General features: G+C 42.0%; 1 protein-coding gene across 5 annotated transcripts in view; it reads left to right on the plus strand.

The window, feature by feature from the left end:
- The window catches only part of usp25 (ubiquitin specific peptidase 25), a 181935-nt gene that overhangs the window by 144866 nt on the left and 16560 nt on the right, over positions 1 to 20509 (plus strand). For all 5 annotated transcript variants that reach the window (XM_059650133.1, XM_059650135.1, XM_059650136.1 and 2 more), the window contains one exon: positions 6499 to 6578. In XM_059650133.1, the coding sequence (XP_059506116.1) occupies positions 6499 to 6578 (80 nt within the window). The remainder of the gene's footprint in view (positions 1 to 6498; positions 6579 to 20509) is intronic.

The raw sequence follows: 20509 nt of genomic DNA on the forward strand, positions 1-20509 counted from the left end.
AGGAATGGACAACTTGTGCTTTATGTCAGAGTTACACTGGTGCACATGCAAATATCACCCCCTTACTCATATACCCAGGAAACTGGCACAATGAGATAGAATTCACTCTAGATAAGCTAACTTCTCATAATGGGTCCAACATCCCATGCATTGGCATTATTCATCTTGAATGCCATTACACACTCTTGGATAGACACCATAAATCTTTTACACTGGTAAAACAGATGGATCTCTGATGATTAGTCTGCCAGTCTGCATAGATTTATATATTATCATGATCAATGAGGTGATAAGTCCATAAGGGAACTGACAGTCTCAAGGTATTATCGCTGGACTGTTAGTCTTGGCAGTTAAGGATGGGCAATAAATTCTAGCCAAGCTAGTGACAGCCTCATCCTGTGAATGAATACAAAAACCTAAAAATTCCAGACTGTACTCACATGTAGACCAGACCAGTTGAGGATAGCAGATTCTCTTCCCTGAAGTACATTAGTGAGCAAGGTGGGATATTTTGATAATCAGCAATGATTTTATGGACGTCAGTAGACTCTTAATTCCAGATATTTTTTCATGAATTTTTAAAGGAGAGGAGATTTAGTAAAGCGTCAGAAACCAACGTACAAAAGGTGTTAACCAATGTTTTAAAAAATCTCAAAAGGAGTAGGGGAAACACGATATTTTCTTTTACACACCACAGTATTATGGTTTGTACGAGCAGTTCGAAAGAGTAGTAGAAACAGATTCAGTGGTAACTTTCAAAATTTGGTATTTAGTAAACTGAATAAGTGAGAGACTAATTGGATAGCACTTTCAAAAAGCCAGCACAAACTTCGATGGGTCAGTTGGCTTCCAATTTTGCATGTCTCTGTGATAATGTCGGTGTTGTGTATTTTGTGTGATAATGATAACATTCGACAATACCTCTCCATTGTTTAAAGTTAAAATCAAAGTGACCACTCTTACTGTCAGTCCACACACACGGTTCTCATGAAATCCATTGAGGGTATAATCATTGGAGGTCACTTATTCTTTGCAAGTTGCATAGCCATAACAGCAACCTTGTGTTCACATGCAAACTGCGTATAAATTAGCCTTTTTAAATTACTCTGGGTGTGTGGCCAAGCCAAAAATAATTGAAAGGGGCCCTGTAATTCAGCAAATTGCCAGAAAAAAAATTACAGTGAGAACGATGCTTGATATTTAGAACTCTTGAATATTAAACACTTTTTGCCCCTTGTGGTGTTAATTTTGCATGCATACTACTAGTGATGTGTGCAGGAGACTTTTTTGTTTAATTGTTTTATTTCAGTAACCAACATCGAAAAGCTTCCGTCAGAACTGGGGCTTTGGGGAAATAATGACGCAAAATGTCCCGGTGCCACTTTATGTTTGATGCACTGGGTAAATAGATTATAAGCAATGTTTTCTGTGGGTTAGCACTAGTACTGGACAAATGTGATCTGCATGATCATGTTTGCTTCAAAATGGCTGACCCTGTTGCAAGACATTGAATTTTTTGTTAAGGGAGGCAGGAACGTTTTCCAGCAGATTTATTTAATTATTTGGTTTACTTTTCATGTTGCCCACCTCTTGATTAAGGCTTTAATAGACCAGATGGCACTGTGTGTCAGCCTTGTCTCAGTGGTTAGCATTCTGAGTTAGCTGGCTGTAATTTCAAGTCCCTACATCCACAATTTTGAATGTATAGTCTAGGCTGACACTCGCACAGTAGTACCAAGGGGGTGCTGTCACCCTGATGAGATGCTCAACTAAGGTCGTGTTTGACCTCTTGGGTGGATGTAAAGAAAGTCCCATTAGATTATTCACTAGAAGAGCAGGGAATTTCTCCTCTGTATTCGAGCCAATATTTATCCTTCAACCAGCATCATGAAAACAGTTTAATTAATCTTTTTCTCATTGCTGTTTAGCAGGTTTCTCTGTGTGCAGGTTGGCTGCTATATTTTTCTGCGTCATAACAGAGACCATACAACAAAGAAACACTTGAATCCACGCATTTTAAAATACATGTTGGTTTTTCCTTGCATAGCTTCATCTGGGATCGTACAACACAGGAGGCCATTCAGCATGTCTAATTACTCTAATACCATTGATTTAAATGCTCAAATTGTCATAGGACTATAGCAGACCATGTTTTGAGCAAAGCACATTAACGAGAGGAGGATTGCTAGAACAACAAGTTCAAATCCTGTTTTGATCTGATGGTGAGAATCTTGCCGATTAAGTAGGGGATAGTTTAGAATTCAAAGACGGTTGATGAAATGTCACTGACGGAAAAGGATTATTATATAATGAGTAGAAAGCAAGGCATGTTAATACTACAGGGATAGCAACTGAAAATGAAAATGGAGTGAGAATTTTCAATTTGAATTATTACTGTCACGTGCTGAGGTACAGTGAAAAGTATTGTCTTACATGCTTTACAGGCAAATCAAACTATACAAGTGCATCAGGGAAACGGAACAGAGTGCAGCATATAGTGTTACACCTGCTGAGAAGGTGCAGAGCACGATCAACATTAACATTAAAGAGATCCGTTTAAAAAGTCTGATAACAGCAGGGAAGAAACTCTACCTTAATCTGTCTACAAACTTATAAATTCTGCCCAAAGGAGAAAGGATGGAAGCGAGTATAACCAGGGTGGGAAGGGTCTTTGTTTATGTTAATAAAAACTGAAAGAACTGCGGATGCTGGAAATCGGTAACAAAAACAAAGTGGCTGAAAAAGCTCGGCAGGTCAGGCAGCATCTATGAAGGTAAAAAATAGAGTTAACGTTTCAGGTCCAGTGACCCTTGCTCAGAACTGATGGTGGCTGGGAAAATGTCAGTTTGTATGCAGAAAATAGGGAGGGGGTGGGGCTAGGGCGTAAATGATAGGATAGAGCCTAAAGAGAAAGAGCAGTTCGACAGATAAAGAATCAATAATGATCAGGCTGGGAGGGTGAATAGTTGTTAATGGGGACTATTAGTGACAAATAACAAGAGTGTCTCTGAAATGTCCACCTTCTTCCTCAAACGAGGATTCTCCAATACTGTTGTCAACAGGGCCCTCAACCGTGTCTGACCCATCTCCCGCACTTCCGCACTCACCCCTTCTGTTCCTCCTACAACAACGACAGGGTTCCCCTTTTCCTTACCTACACTCCCACCAGCATCCACATCCAGAAAATCAACGGACTCCATTTTTGCCACCTCCAGTGAGATGCCACAACCAGATACATATTCCCCTCTTATGTCCACCTTCCACAGGGACCACTCCCTCCGGGGCACGCTGGTCTACACTTCCTTCACCCCAAACATCCCCCCTACGGCCCCATAAACACCTTCCCCTGTAACCAGCGAAGGTGCAACACCTGCCCATTTACCACCTCAACCTGCAGTATCAAAGGGCCCAACATACCTTCCAGGTGAAGCAACACTTGACCTGCACTTCCCAGAATCTAGTCTACTGCATTCGCTGCTCACAATGTCATCTCCTCTACACTGGGAAAACAAAACATAGACTGGGTGACTGCTTCGCATCTGCATTCTGATCGCAAAAAAGACCCTGAACTACCTGTTGCCTGCCACTTTAACGCACCACCCGGTTCCCTGACCAACATCTCTGACTTTGGCTCGCTACAGTGTTCCAGCGAAGTTCAACGCAAGCTGTAAGAACAATACCTCATTTTCTGCTTGTGGACCCTGCAGCCCTCCGGATTCAATATCGAGTTGAACAATTTTAGGGCCTAAACCCTCCCAGTTCCCAGCTCCCTACCACACACACCAGGGCTTGTTATCACATTGCCTGCCATTACACACCACCTGTTGTTTGTCACTAACAGTCACAAACTCCATTAACAACTACCTACCCTCCCAGCCTGATCGTTAGCAACACTGTCGAACTGCTCTTCTCTCTCTTTGGGCTGTGTCCTATCGTTTACTCCCTAGCCCATCCCCCTTTCTATTTTCTGCATATAAAATGACATTTTCCCAGCCACCATCAGTTCTGAGGAAGGGTCACTGGCCTGAAACTTTAACTCTGGTTTTTTCTTCACAGATGCTGCCAGACCTACTGAACTTTTCTAGCAGCTTTGTTTTTGTTCTTTGTTTATGTTGGTTGCTTTCCCAATGCAGCCAGAAGTATGGATACAGTCATTGGATGGGAGGCTGGTCTGTATGATAGATTGGCCTGTGTTCCCAACTCTCTGTAGTTTCTTTCATTCTTGGGGAAAAAAAAAACTGGGGAGAGAATTCTAGAGTTAGGTTCAGATGGCTGAAGGCACACCTACCATGGTAGGCACCAAAAGAAAATCAGTAATGCACAAGCGGGCTTGTGCTGGAAAGTTAGTATGCAGGTCTTATCAAAGGTCAGCACCCAAATTATGGTTATCATGGAAATGATGCTCTGAAGGAGATTTGGAAATTGGGTGGGAGAAGGAAACTATGGGGAGCGGTAAAAATTCTGAGTATTGAATAGAGAATGACTGGAGAAATCCAAACTGCAGCGGTATATCAGCATTTTGATGCAGATACAGGACACCATCAAGAAGGCTAATGCAATGTTCTCCTTTATTCCAAGGGGCACTGAAAGTAAGGACATTATGCTTCTGATGTCCAGGGTTCTGGTGAGACTACATCTTGAATATTATGTGCAGTTTTGATCTCCTTAGTTAAGAAAGGATACAAATGTATAGGTGGCGGCTCAGAACTCTTAAAAAACTAGGAGCAGGAGTAAACAATTCAGCCCCTCATCTCACCTCAGCTTCAGTTGCACTGTCCTGCCCACTCTCTGTGATCCTTCAATTTGTTACGATATAAAAATTTGTCTCGTTCCTGTTTAGATTTCCTCAGTGTTTCAGCATCAACCATACTCTGGGGTTATTAATTCCATCGATTCATGACTCTTTGAGAGAAGTAATTCATCCTCTTGTCTGTTTTAAATCTGACCCCTTTATCTTAAAACTATGACCACTCATTCTGGTTTGTCTCACAAGAGGAAACATCTTCTCTACATGTACTTTGTCAATCCCCTTTAAGGTCCTGTATACCTCAGTTAGATCGCCTGTCATTCTTCTGAATTCTCATCAGTAGAAGACCAATCTGCTCATTCTCCCTTCTAAGACACGTTCATCAACTCGAATCAATCGAGTGAACCTCTTCTGAACTGCCTCCAACACAGCTACATCCTGTTGCAAGAAAGGGGACCAAAACCTCCATAATAGTGGATTCTGATATTTTGCCATATTGGATGTCAACTTAGCCAGCTCATAGTTGTCTGCTTAATGTCTTCCTGAATCAAGGAAACACATTCACTGTTTTCCACTTTTATGAGATCTTTCAGAATGTAGGGAAATTGGGAAAACTAAAACTAATGCAACTATTACTTGTTCCTTATAGAATCCGATAGTGTGGAAACAGTTCGTTTGGCCCATCAATTCTACACTGACCCTCCAGAGAGCATCCCACCCCACCCCACTCCACCTCCCTATCTCCCTGTATTTCCCATGGATAATCCACGTAACCTGCACGTCTTTGGACTGTGGGAGGAAATCAGACCACCCAGAGGAAACCCACACAGACACAGGGAGAAGATGCAAATTCCAAATAGACAGTCGCCCGAGAATAGAATCAAACCCAGGTCCCTGGCGCCATGCGGCAGCAGTGCGAACCAAAACTGAGATGGAATCCTGAGATGCTGCTTGGCCTGCTGTGTTTGTCCAGCTTCACACTTTGTTATCATGGAATCCATCAGGGCCAGGATTTTAGTTCCAATAATTTATCAGCATCTTTTCCCTGATGATCATAATCTCTTCTTTACACATTCTGATGCACAATTATTTCTGATTTTTTAATATTTTTTGAGTTTCCTCTGACTGCTTCCGATGCAAGTACATCCATCCCCATGTGAAGGGTCCAAAACTGAGCAGGCGTGGTCTCATTGCTGCCTTGTATAGCTACAGCAACATTTCCCTGCTTTTATACTCTGTTCCTTTAGCAATTGATTAGGTTTACTAGATTGAATCCTGGATGAATGGCATAGGTTGGGCTTGTTTCCACTGAAGTTTAGAGAAGTGAGTTGAATTGTTAAGATCCTAAACGTTTGTGATGTGGATGTGGAAAGGATGTTTTCTCTTGTGCATCAGTCAAAAAGTAGGGGGCAGAGTTTTAAAATTCGGAGTTGGCCTTATAGGACAGATGTGAGGTGAAGTTTGTTCTCTGAGGGTTGCTTCACTTTGGAGCTCATAAGACGGTGATGGCGGTGGTCATTTGGTATTTTTAAGGTGTTGGTAGATAGTTTCTTGTTAGGCAGGGGAAGGGAGGTTATTGGGGATAAATGGGAATGTCAAATTTGAAATGCAAACAGATCAACTATGAGCTTATTGAGTAGTTGCGCAGGCTCAAGCATCCAGGTGGTCATCTTCTGCTCTAGTATTTAATATTTATTTTATACTTCCACGATATGTAAAAGTTCCACTGCTGTGATTTGCATTTATTACAGAAATGGCACCATGAATACCGAACGTTTCGAGAAATTAGCATTTGTATTATGATTGGCCTGGAGCTGTTCCAAAAGAAAAGGTAAGACAGTGATGATGTGAAGCACGGCCAGTGTACCTTGATTTTATTGTGAAGCTCCGAACCTTGTTTTCTCTGTTCTATTCTGTTTAACTCACCAGGTGAAAGAGAGGAGCTAATTTCAGCTGATCGCACAGAGTTTCTACCATCTGTATTCTTTCTCAAGTGCATGAAATGGCGTTGTCCTTACTGTTGTATAGATTCTGCTCATTCCTCCAGGTGGCGCACATACCACTGGCATCGCTCTCGCTCTTGCTCTCTCGCTCTCGCTCTCTCGCGCTCTCTCTCTCGCCTGTCTGTCTGTCTCTCTCTCTCTCGCCTGTCTGTCTGTCTCCCCCTCCCCCCTCTCTCCCCCTCCCCCCTCTCTCTCTATCCCCCTCTCTCTTTCTGTCTCTCCCCCCCGCCCCCCCCCCAACCTCTGGTGGCTGCTGTCCTCTACTTGAGTCAAGGCAGTGGCCGGGCCAGAGAATTATTTCATCCACACGACAGCAGCAGTTGACAGTCACTGCATAAACTCTGATAGATTGGAAAAACACATCACCCACCCCACCCACCCCATAGCCTCGGTATCTCGGTTGGTGAGGGATCTGCTTACCTGATAGATACAGAAACAAAACAGGTCTTGCACTTATGTAACTTCTCTCTCAGCCTCAAAATATCCCACAGCGATTTACAGCCAGTAAGCTGAATGGCAATCACTGTCATTATTGTGGAATGTGTGGAAGCCAAGTTGTGTTCTGCATTAGCTGACAAAAGCAATGTGATATTAGCCAGGTAATCTCCTTCAGTAATGTTGATTGAGCATGATTGGCCAGAATGTAAAGGAAAATACTTTTGTTGTTTTCAGCTGTATCTCATTTGGTCGCACTTTCACATCTGAGTTAGAAAGCTTGTGGATTAACATCTGAACATGTTAACAGGGAGCAAGAGTAGACCATTCAGCCCTTCTAACTGCTCCTTCATTCAGTAGGATCATGGTTGATCAGATGGTAATCTCAAATCTGCATTGGTCACCTTTCACACCCTGGTTAACAAGAACCTATCCACCACTGCCTTCTAAATATTAAAGGACTTTTCAAGACATGAGTTTCAAAGACTCCCAATCCTGTGAGAGAGATAATTTTGCCTTATGTTTGTTTTAAATGAGTGGCCCCTGAACTTTGAACAGTGCACCCCTAACTTTAAAGTATCTCAAAAATATATTCTCCAAGCCTACCTATTCAAGATCACTCAGGATCTTTTATGTTTCAGTCAAGGCACCTCTTACTCTCCCAAATTCCAGAAAATACCAGCTCAGCCTTCCTAATCTTTCTTCATGAAACAATCAGTTCATTGCATGTGAACTTTCTATGATCTGCTTACAATAGATTTACATTCATTCCCTCAGTATGTGACCAATACTGTACAATTACAGAATACTCAAGATGTGATCTCATCGTACCCTGTCTAACTTAAGCAAAACTTTGCTACTTTTGTATTCAATTCCCCTACAATAAGTAATAAAATATTGTATTAACATTCCTAATTATTTGCTGTATGTGCTTACTAACCTTTTGTGATTCATGCAGCGGAAGGCCCAGAACCCTCTGCATCTCAAAGTTGTGCAATCACTCACCATTTAATTAATGTCCTTTTCTTAATTCTCCATACTAAGATGGGCAAATGGATGTTATTGTATACTGTGCAGTGAAGACCATTCCAAATGCATGTTTAATTCATTTTCCCTAATTCCCCAGATTCATTTTTATAGGACCAATTCTTAGTTTAGCTCTTTTATTAGATCTTTACACAAACTCTTGCTATTAATTTTCAATATTTTCTCCAGCTAAGTCTCATACAGTATTTCTTTAATTTTTTGGTCATATTTTGCACTTTTTATGTTCAGTCCAATCTTCTGATTCGTCATGCATTTGTACAATTACAGGAAAGTTCAAATCACCACCTGTGACCCATGTTGCAGGTGATGAGTGGAAATAGAATACAAAATGTGTAGTTTTTTGGCAATTGTCAAATAAGCTGCTTGCCTTACTTTAATGGACTCATCAGTGAAGGATCTCACATGGCTGAGGAGTCAGAGGGCTTTGTGTACCAATTGAGTCATCATCTTCTGTACAAGGTATTGAGAGTTTCAAGAGGAGAAGGGAAGTATCAGAGGAGGAGAATAGAAAGCCTGAAGTTCATCAAAAAAAAAATCATCCTTCATGTGACTGTTACAAAACAATCTGGTTCTTTCAAGCAAGTGGAGCTATGTTTTAACAAAGCCTCTACCTTTTATTTTCCAATGATGTGTATTTTAAGGGAATTGTGCAAAAGCTAGCTGCCCATGTAATTCTCCAGCATCTGCAGTTCCCATTATCTCTAAAATTTCAACATGCAGCTTTTCCAAACGTGTGCTTTGATTATGCTTAAAACTTTATTATGTAATAGGCGACATTTAAGTGCAAAAGAAATCTTTTGTGAAGACTATTTTCCAGCACCGTCACCTTCATAACCTTATACCCACACCTCAGTGATATTTGAAATTAAGCCTGTGTTAAAGCCTTCTGTTGTCTGGGAAGAATGTCTATACAGAAAAGGACCAAGATGACAGCATCGTCTCAGAACAAAGCTCCTTAATGTCATTCAAACAAAATTCATCAAAATGAAATCACTACATGGGCAATAAAATGTGAGGCTGGATGAACACAGCAGGCCAAGCAGCATCTCAGGCGCACAAAAGCTGACGCTTCGGGCCTAGACCCTTCATCAGAGAGCTGATGAAGGGTCTAGGCCCGAAGCGTCAGCTTTTGTGCTCCTGGGATGCTGCTTGGCCTGCTGTGTTCATCCAGCCTCACATTTTATTATGTTGAAATTTTAGAGTGGGTGGTCAAAGGGTAAGTTTTAAGGAAGACTAAAGTCGTCCTCTTTAGTTCCTTCTCCAAACTCCAACGCCAAACTTTTGATCTCTTCCCTGCAACGGCTTGAGATCAAGCCTATATGTTCTCAAACTTGTTTGTTACTTTTAACTGCATGGATGAGCTAGCCCAGAAAGAACAGACAAGAAAAGTAAACCTGGCAAATGAGACACTTGGTCTGAATTGAATGGTATATTTCAAAGTAATTAGGGGTTTAAACTAAATATTGGGGGGTAGGGGTGCTCAGTTACATGGAAATCTATGGGATAAGTTGGCCCAGCGGATGAGGGAACAGCTATGAGAAGGGGGCAATCGATGTAGGACTGAGGGTATTGTACTTAAATACAGGCAGTATGTGAATTAAGGTAAATGAGCTTGTGCTGGTTAAAGTGGTCGGGTGGGTATCAAAGAGATGTGGCAGAAAGGAGATCAGGGCTGGGAATTAAATATCCAAGTATGTATGTCCTATTGAAAGGATGGGCAAATGGGCACGGGGACAGAATTGCTTTGTTTGTAGGGAATGAAATTAAATCAGTAGCAAGAAGTGATAGGGAGTCGGAAGGCATAGACTCTCTGAGTAAAAAGATGCTGATGGGAATTGTGTACATGCCTTCTAGCAGTAGTCAGGATGTGGGGAAGAAAATAAATTGGGAAATGGAAAAGGCCTGTGAGAAAGGCACTATTACATTAATCATGGAGGACTTCAAAATGCAAGTGGTCTGGCAAAATCAGATTGGTAGTGGATCTCAAGAAAAGGAATTTGTGGAATTTCTATGAGATGGATTTTTGGAGCAGCTTGTGATGGAGCCCAGTTAGGGAAGTTAGGGTTAGCAGAAAAGCAAGAGAATAAACCATACAACATGGTGGTGATTCGCAGGAAGCCAGAGGATTGGGAAGGTTTTAAAAACCAACAGAGGATAACTTAAAAAAAAGCACCTCCTCTCCGTGCGCTAGCAAGACCCTAACCTTCCCATAGCCAGTCATTTTAACACAGCGTCCTGCTCACATGCCCACTTGTCTTTCCTCGGCATACTGCAGTGTTCCAGTGAAACACAGCGCATGCTGGAGGAACAACATCTTATCTTACTAGGCACCTTACAACCTTCAGCACTTAATATTGAGTTCAGCAACTTTAAATTGTGAACCCACTTTCATTTTGCCTCCTTCATTTAGCTTTACTTGCTACATTCTCTGTAACCTTGTCTGTCATCTTTTCCCTTCCCCAACCCCAAGAGACTGTCTGTACTTTCCAATTTACCAGTTAGACACACCATTCTCACATTCCAATCACTTAATTTGAACTGTCAACTCCTTTTGTTCCCAGCACTCCACCCTCCCGTCCTCATTACTGCATACACGCTGCCCCTCCACATTTCATGTCAGCTCTGACGTAATGAAGAGTCATCTGGCCTCGAATGTTACCTTTCTCTCCATGGATACTGCCTGACCGGCTATGATCTCCAGCACTGTTTGTTTTCGGTACAGATTCCAGCATCTGCAATAATATACACTCCTACCTTAAAAAGAGCCATAGGGAGGAGAAGATAAAACATGAAATTAAGGTAGTTAGTAATATAAAAGAAGATTCAAAGAGTTCTTTTAGAAATCTCAGACATAACAGAGAGACAAGAGTTGAAAATGAGGCTAAACAAGAAGTAATGGGGACAAAGAAATGACGGAAGAGTTGAATGGGTACTTTGCATCAGTTTTCACAGTGAAATACACCAGCAGCATACCAGAACTTGGAGAGTCAGGGGTCAGTGCTGAGTGTAGTGACCATCACTAAGGAGAAGGTGCTGAGAAAACTGATAGGTCGGAAGGTAGATAAATCACCCAGACCAGATATGCTACACTGCAGAGCTCTGAAGGAGATAGCTGAGGAGATTGTAGAGGCATTGGGGATGATCTTTCACGTCAGTTCTGAAGTCAGGGAGGATGCCTGCGGACTGTAAAATGGCCAAAGTAACACCCCTGTTTAAAAAGGGAGGAAGGCAGAAAAGAGGAAACTGGGAGTGCCTCACCTTGGTTATCAGTAGGATTGTAAAAGTCCATTGTTAAAGGTGAGATTGTGGTGTAATTGAAAGTGTAAAATAGGGCTGAGTAAGCACAGCTTCATCAAGGGGAGATCATTACCTGACAAGTGTGTTAGAATTCTTTGAGGAACTAACGTGCATGTTAGACAAAGAAGAATGAGTGGATGTGATTTGTTTTGATTTTCTGAAGACCTTTGACAAGATTCTGCAGAGTTAGCTGCTAAATAAGACAAGCCCTTGGTGTTTGGGGCGATGTTGGGTATGGTTAGAGGATTGACTTGACTGGCAGAAGGCAGAGGGTAGGGATGATGGGGTCTTTTTGAGGATGTTGGCCAATGAGTACTGAAGTTCCACAGGGTCCATGTTGGGAACACAACTCTTCACATTAGTCGCTAACAATCTGAACAAAGGAGCTGAGGGCATTGTTGCTAAGTTTGCAGATGGCACAAAGATAAGTGGAGGCACAGGTAATGCTGAGGAACCAGGAGGCCGCAGAGGACTTGGAGAGACTAGGAGAGTGGGCAAAAATGTGGCAGTTGGAATATAATATGGGAAAATATGAGATTGTATACTCTGGGTCAAAAGCATAGAGGCTTGAGACTATTTTCAAAACAGGGAAAGGTTTCGGAAATCTGAAGCACAAAGGGACTTAGGAGAATTAATTAAAGATTCTTTTAAGGTTAACATGCAGGTTCAGTTGGTAGTTGGGAAGGTGCATGCAATGTTAGCAACAATTTTGAGAGGACTAGAATAGAAGAGCAGAAATGCACTGCTGAGGCAGTATAAGACTCTTGTCGGACCACATTTGGAATATTCTGAGCAGGTTTGAGCCCATATCTAAGGAAAGTTGTCCTGGTGTTGGAGGGGTCTGGAGGAGATTTGCAAGAATGATTCTGTGGCTGCAAGGGCTTGTCATTATGAGGAGTGGCTGATGACTTGGGTCTGAACTAAGTGGAGTCAAGAAAGATGAGGGGGGGATCTGATTGAAACTTACAGAATACTGAGAGGCCTGGTTTGAGTGCATGCGGAGAAGATTTTTCCATTAGAGGAGAGACCAGGACCCAAGGTCACAATCTTAGAGTGAAGCGATTCCCCTTTAGAACTGAGATGAAGAATTTCTTCAGCCTGAGGATGGTTAATCTGTGGAACTCATTGCCACAGAGGGCTATGAAGCCAGGTCATTGAGTTTATTCAAGACAGAGGTAGATTTTTGATTAGTAAGGGGTTCCAGGGTTACAGAGAGAAGGCAGGAGATTGGGGTTGAGAAACAGATCAGCCATAATCGGATGGCAGAGCAGACTGAATGGCCCAAATGGCCTAATTCTGTTCCTATATCTGGTCTTAAGGAGCTCCAGGGCAATGAGTACGTTCATTTCTAAGGATACTTTTGTTTAATTTATGTTTTTCCTTCACATGTTATAGTTGCATCATCATTAAGATTGCTGTTTCAACCATTGTATCATCATCTGCCTTCACTCCTGTTTCATTTATCTGCTACTGAACCTTCAGTCTTGCCTTTGTTACCTATGTGATGGTTCGAAAACAGTTCCCTTGCTGGTTTTCAGTTACTATAGAGTTCTCCCTGGGTTCCCCATCACAGAATCTAAGTGTAGTTCAATTGCCTTTTCAGCAATGCGAACACATTTCTGCAGAGATGCACAGGGCTATCTCACTGCTCTAGGACTTCCTTCAGCACTGCAACTGAAATAAACTTGTGTAGTGAGCTTTCCTGCAGTACAGCTAAAAATTAGCACATAGAGGCTGCCCTATTCCTTGTTCACATACTCACTGACCATTGTTCTCTGTTTGAGTCTTTGGACTCCACTCCAGGGCTTATTGAAAGTCTTTCAGTACATAACCCTGCAGAATTGAATGTTGTCATCTAATAACTTGTGGATCTGAATGTGCTTTGAAAGTTACCTTTCACAGGAAGTGCTGACTTGCTCAGTACAAAAAAAGTGAGAATTTCTTCACAAGCCCTACAACCCTCTAAAATACCTGAGCTGCTTTTATTTTGATTTTTAGATCATCCCAATTTCTGTCACTAAACTGTGGCAACTGTACCTTCAGAGAATATGGGAACTGCAGACACTGGAGAATCCGAAGTAACAAAGTGCAGAGCTGGATGAACACAGCAGACCAAGCAGCATCACAGGAGCAGGAAAGCTGACGTTTCGGGCCTGAACCCGAAACATCAGCTTTTGTGCTCCTAAGATGCTGCTTGGCCTGCTGTGTTCATCCAGCTCTACTCATCTGTACCTTCAGTCCTTTTGGCCTAAGCTCTCGAGATTCCTCCCTACGCTACTACCTTCTAGCTTACTTGCCTCCTTAAAAATGCTTCTTAAATCCTGCCTCTTCAATCAAGCCTTTGACCCTGCATCTCTTCGTCAAGCTTGGTAATCCAAATTGTTTTACAATGATCCTATGAGCTGCCTTGTATTCTGTTAAAGGAGCTGTATAAATTTAAGTTAACTCTATCTTAGGGGAGAGAGTCTGGTAGAAAGCTGAAGAGGAAATTCAAGAGATTTGGGCAAAGTAGCTGAAGAGACAGTTGTTGGTAGCTTAACAAGGAAAATCCAGGTGCACAAGAGGCACACTTAGAGTTCACAGACCTCAGAGGGTTTAGGACTGGAGGAGGTAACAGGTTGACAGTGATCAGAGGTATTTGGAAATAAAGATGAGAATGTACTGCTTAAAACATATTTGCATGGCGTACTTCTCATTTCATCGGGATAATATCGCATTACCAATTACTGAACTTTTTTTTCCCTTCCTGAAAAATTCATCTGAAGGAAACTTGCCAAGTACAAATATTCTGAACTCGTGACATGCAAGAACAGACCAGATTTGGCTCAGTCAGCCACCAGCTGCACTAGGACTGAAACATGAGCAAGTGCGATGAATTAAATTCAAGTTTTCATTTTCTTATTTAACCCACTGTGTTCATTTGCTCACATTATTAAACTAAGCAGGAATGTAACGTGGCACGTTATCACACCTCATAAACATGGCTATGTACTTTCTACGGAGAGGACCAAAGTGTCAGTTTTTGTGCTGTATGACTCTGAAGAATTACCAGTCTTGGATTGGGACAGAGGAATTTGACATTTATCATAATTTAGGAACAGGTGACTAAATGTTTGGTCAATCAGGTGATTTTTAAGGAAGTTCTCAAAAGGAGATATAGCTGCAGAGGGGTTTAAGGAAGAAATTTCAGAGCTTAATGTTGAAAGAGCTGAAAGCACTGCTGCCAGTGTTATATTACAGGATTTGGGGGGGTAGTCCAAAAACCCAAGAGTTGTATGGAGGATTCCAGAGCTGGAGAAGGTTACAAAGATGGTCCCACCATACTGTCTGAAAAAGAGTTGAAATGAGAATTTGAAATTGAAGTTGTTGTGAATTCTGTATGACTGGCAGTATAGGTCAACAGGCACGGGGTTGGTAAGCAAGTGGGGATGTGTGAAGCGCGCACAGCAGATTTATTAGCAAAATTGTGACACCGGCAGAGTGAGGATTTAAGTATTCCTAGATAGGAGAGGGAAGGAGAGGCTAACAACATTGATAAGAAACATTATCATCAATTATCAGTGCTCCAACAAAAGGGGATGTGTGAAGCGCGCACAGCAGATTTATTAGCAAAATTGTGACACCGGCAGAGTGAGGATTTAAGTATTCCTAGATAGGAGAGGGAAGGAGAGGCTAACAACATTGATAAGAAACATTATCATCAATCATCAGTGCTCCAACAAAAGGTAATGTCAAGATTTGAATTCAACTGCAATACTTAGAACAGAACAGATTCTGAAGGAAAATATCACTTCAGTGCGGAATTCCGTGTTCAAAATGCCATGATGACATTTTTGATTAGCCATCTTCTCTTTGACCTCTAGATAGACACCACAAAAGTGTCTGTATATTGGACAGGTGCAGACTCATCAAACCTACCTCTTCTGGTTCCTCCTGCTTTGTCCTGAGGCCACAGCCCCCATCTTCCTGTCTCTTATACTGGGAAGATGGAAAGATTTACATTTGTATAGCAGGAGCAAATTACTGCAGATGCTGGAATCTGAACTGAAAACAACAAATGCTGGACATCTCAGCGAGTTGGGCAGCATCCGCGGAAAGAAAGCAAGCTAGCATTTCGAGTTTAGGTGACTCTTCATCAGAGCTGAAGTGAAGTTCAGAGGGGGCAGCATTTATGCGATAGTGAGAGGAGGGTGTTGGAGTGCTGGGGGAGAAAGTGTGTTGATACTTCAGATTAAGTGATTGGAATGTGAGAATGGCAGAACAATGGTGTCTGTAACTGCCAGACTGGAAAGAACAGGCAGTCCCACTGGTGTGGGGGGGGAGGGGACAGAGCATGACAGAGAATGTAACAAACAAAGCTAAAAGAAAGGGAAATAATGGGGTCACAGTTTGAAGGTGTTGAACTCCTCATTGAGCCCAGAAAGTTGCAAAATGCTGAGTTTAAAGTTGAGATGTTGCTCCTTCAGTTTCTATATTTGTACTTTTATATAGCACATTTCACAACTACAAGGCATCATAAAACACTTCAGAAACAATGAAGTATTTTTGAAGTTCAGCCTCTTGTAAATGTCAGAAATACAATAGCCTCCCTATCCTGTCCTTCCTCTCACCTATCCCTTCCTCCCACCTCAAGCCCCGCCCCATCTCCTATCTACTAACTTCATCCCGCCACCTTGACCTGTCCATCCTCTCTGGACTGACGTATCTCCTCCCTGCCTCCCAACATACACTCAGCTTTACTGTCTCCATCCCCAGCTCTTTGACCTGTCTGTCCCCACTCTACCTATCTTCTCCTCTATCCATCTTCTATCCACTTCCTCCTCTCTCCCAATTTATTTCAGAACCCCATTCCCCTCCCCCCATTTCTGAAGAAGGGTCTAGGCCTCAAATGTCAGCCTTCCTGCTCCTCTGATGCTGCTTGGCCTGCTGTGTTCACCCAGCTCTACACCTTGTTATCTCAGATTCTCCAGCATCTGCAGTTCCTACTATCTCTTCATATAGACAATGTCTACTGCTCTGCCTCCTTCAACCTTTTTTGTTACCTCTACCAAAAACTCCTTGCCTTTCCAAATGCATGCAAATCCTGTCCCTCAGAATCCCCTCCAACAATTTACCCACCACCGATGTCAAACTCACCATTCTATAGTTTTTCCTTTTCCCATGGAAAGCTTTTCCTTCCCACTTTTCTTAAACAATGGCAGCACATTAGCCAACCTCCAGTCTTCCGGCATCTCACCTGTGGCTGTCAATGATACAAATATCTCAGCAATTGCCCCAGCAGTCTGTTCCCTAGCTTCCCATAAAGATCAGGTCCTGGAGATTTATCTACCTTTATACATTTTAAGATCTCCAGCACTTTCTCATTCTTTACAAGTAATCGCTATTTATTTCCCCAAGCTCCCTAGCTTCCATGTCCTTCTCCAGAGTAAGTACTGATATGACATATTTGTTTAGTATCTCATCCATCTCATGTGGTTCCACACATAGACAGGCCTCGATAATCTTTAAGGGGCCCTATTCTATCCCTAGTTACTCTTTTTCCTTTAATGTATTTGTAGAATCTCATTGCATTCTCCTTTACCCTATTTGCCAAAGATTGGATAAACTTGGTTTGTTTTCACTTGAACTTTGAAGAATGAGGGTTGACCAGATAGAATTTTGCAAGATTGTGAGAGGTATGGATAAAATGGATTGTCGGAGTCTTTTTCCTAGGGGAGAATTGACAGTCATTTGGGGATAACAAAGTGTGTAGAGCTGGATGAATACAGCAGGCCAAGCAGCATCTTAGGAGCACAAAAGGGACATAGATTAATGTGAAAGGGGGTAAGATTAAAGGAGATGTGAGAGGCAAGTTTTGTGGTATAGAAGGTGGTAAGCACCTGGAACGCTCTGCCAGAGGAGATGGTAGAGGCAGATATAATAGCAACATTTAGAAGCATTTTAACAAGTATATGAATAGGAAGGAAATAGAGGGACGTGGAACATGTCGGAAATGTGGAAGTCAATTTGGACATGGAACAGGTAGAGGCAGATGATTTTTAGTTTAGAAAGGCATCATGCGTTGGTGCAGTCCTGGTGGGCCGAAGATCCTGTTCCTGTGTTTACTTTGTTCTTGACTCTGAGCCAAAAGGCTCCTGGTTCAAGTCCCACATTGGCACCCTCTACAGAAAATCTGCATTGCTACCCCAGTACAGTACTGAGGGTGAGTTAGAAATGTTATCTTTTGGGAGAGACAAGACCCCATCTCTTAGATGTTGGTAAGAAAATCACTTGATACTATTTTGAAGAAGAGTGGAACAATTATCCCTGAAGTCCTGGCCAATATTTATCCCTCAGCTGACACCACGAGAAAACAGATTAGCCAGGTCAATGTCCCATTGTTGCCTGTGGGAATTGTTGTGTCCAAATTGGCTTTCACATGTCCTACATTCTAAACTGACTTATGAAAGACACCACATAAATGTATGTCTTTCTCATATACCTCAAATTTTACCTGACCCAAGGGTATCTGGGTAGCTGAAATTGAAACTATTCCACTTTGATGCCAAAAGTGTCCTTTACCCCACGCCCACTACATCTGCTTTTATAATTCAACACAAACACATTTCTGACCATTGCTTATTTCAAGGTCAGTGAAATATGGTGTTTTTTTTTTAAATTGTGTTATGGACATTGTCAACAAAACCAATTTCTATAGTCCATTCCTATATGATCTGATGAAAGTTTTTTTTTAGATAGCTTTTCATAAGGCATTCTAAACCTGAATGTAACCTCACTTTCACTTTCATTGATACATAACATCAACTTGTGACTAAAGCACACGCCATCATTCCCAGATTCCAGTTAATGTGAACTCATGACTGGTTGCACTTTAACTCACCGTGAGCACAATTCATGTTGACTAACCATACCTAATCCATTGCTGATCGCACTCCAGTATTTTGTTTTCCTCTTCCCTGTCTGGTATTCATTACTTTATGCATTAACCACAAAAATGCAGCATTTAGATTCCTGGACGGTTCCATCCCAATTCCTGGTACCATTCAAACCAGAGATTGACTTACTGTGCAGTGGGACATGAAACCAGTCTTCTGACACATAAAATGAGAGAATGCTGCCTAATGTGCCACGCATAAGCTGGGCTGACACTCCAGTGCTGCGTGGAGGGAGAACTGTCTTATCAAAATGCTGCCTTGCAGGTTAACTGTTAAACTGAGGTCATATCTGCCATCTCAAATGGACTATTTTAAAGAGGATCATTGGCAATTTCGTCATCAAACATTACCCCATTGCGTGTTGTGAAACAGGTTGCATACAAAAAAAATAACCATGTTGTTGTGACCAAGATGTGAGAATTGCACCATTTTTCCTAGTCTCAGTGGTCTGTGGGTAACAACATAACTTGTTTTACCTGGCTCCCAAAATATTCAATTGTATGAATTCTCTATATTAGGTTTAGAATAAAGAGATCTATCACCCAGTTTTCTGAAAACTTGTTGATTTATTATGAAATGAAACTCATTCAACAATAATGCAGTATTTGTTAATATGCCCCAATTCTAATCTGCAATTAGATATTTTAACCTCAAAATAGCTCAACACATGCACGCACATACCAGGTAAATTGAAAATCTAACAAAGTCTTCTCTGCAGTCATTCACTGTGTGGGGAGAAAGCAATTCTGGCCAATAATGGTTAGTTCTTGCCAGAAGGCGAGAAATGTTCAAATGGCATTCTTGCCCACATAGACAGGTCGCTAGTTACAGCAGTTGTCTCTGGTGTCTTGGCAGACACAACTTGCTCAGGAATTAGTATTGAGAAGTGTTCTCATCGCCCATCAAGAGGACAATCAGGTTTCATGCTGAGTTCACTAAGAGGGTGCTTCAGAAACAGGAGAACACAGCTGAATTGCCTACGTTTTAGCATACCTCCCCAACTGAAAGCCACAACAAACACTAACTACTTTGAAAACACTCTTCACATAAAACAGCCAGTGCATCAATTAGCTGAAACCATTCCAAGAAATACCTTGATCTCAAAAGTTCTAGTGTGACTTTTCATTGACCTTCTTTGAAGAAAACACCCTAGGTATCTCCTTAGAACTTGGCATGTATTATTTTTTCCAGGTCTCAAAAAATCATGAAATATGAAGCCATCATATCAGTGTATGTACATGAAAGTTACTGAATTTTCCGTGAAATGCATTTGGGAAATTCTGAGAAATCAGTCAGGACAATGCAGAGGGGTAGGAGCCTGAACTTTTCTTTCTCTCTATGTAGGTCTCTCTAACAGTATGGAAGGTGTAATAAATTTAAACACTGTTTTGAATTGAAGGTGTTATAAATGCATCCCATTGCCTCTATACTCGCCCATCCCCTCTATCAGGCGTCTGCTGCTGTGCCGACATCTGATTCTAGTGTGCATTAAACTGGATGTTTCAGGTCTATCTTGAGGTTATTTGGCAATGCTCCTTATTCCTGCCCCCTAAGAAGCGATTCAAATAAGTGGGTGAGTGACCAAGTAAATCTGGCTAGCAACCAACAAGCTCATTACAAAGTCCTGTTTTTCATCTGTCACTGATCTGTTTTGCACGCTCAGCCATCAAGTTTAATTTGCCCAGTGATTTGTCAGAAGCAGGACTTTTCTGAGCATGTATATGAGTTTGTGCATACATCTGTGTTGTGTTTTCATCTGAAGCCCCGAGGATTCAACCGTGTGAGTGTGACCACCAAAGATCACACTTGGGGAAGGAATTTCAAATTCTCGCTTCCCCTGGCTGTGGGTCCACAGTTGCAGTTCCGAGAAGCGTCCCAGATTGTTCCAACAGCTGCTGAACATGGTGAATGAGCAACCAGGGCCACACAGTGTGGCAAACCGCCCGAGAGCAGGCACTTTAAATTACAGCGCTGTCACCTCCTCCTCCTCCCCCCCCCCCCCCCCCCACACACACACACACACACACACACACACACACACACAC

This window comes from Stegostoma tigrinum, chromosome 12 (genome assembly GCF_030684315.1).
Source record: "Stegostoma tigrinum isolate sSteTig4 chromosome 12, sSteTig4.hap1, whole genome shotgun sequence".
Taxonomy (NCBI): domain Eukaryota; kingdom Metazoa; phylum Chordata; class Chondrichthyes; order Orectolobiformes; family Stegostomatidae; genus Stegostoma; species Stegostoma tigrinum.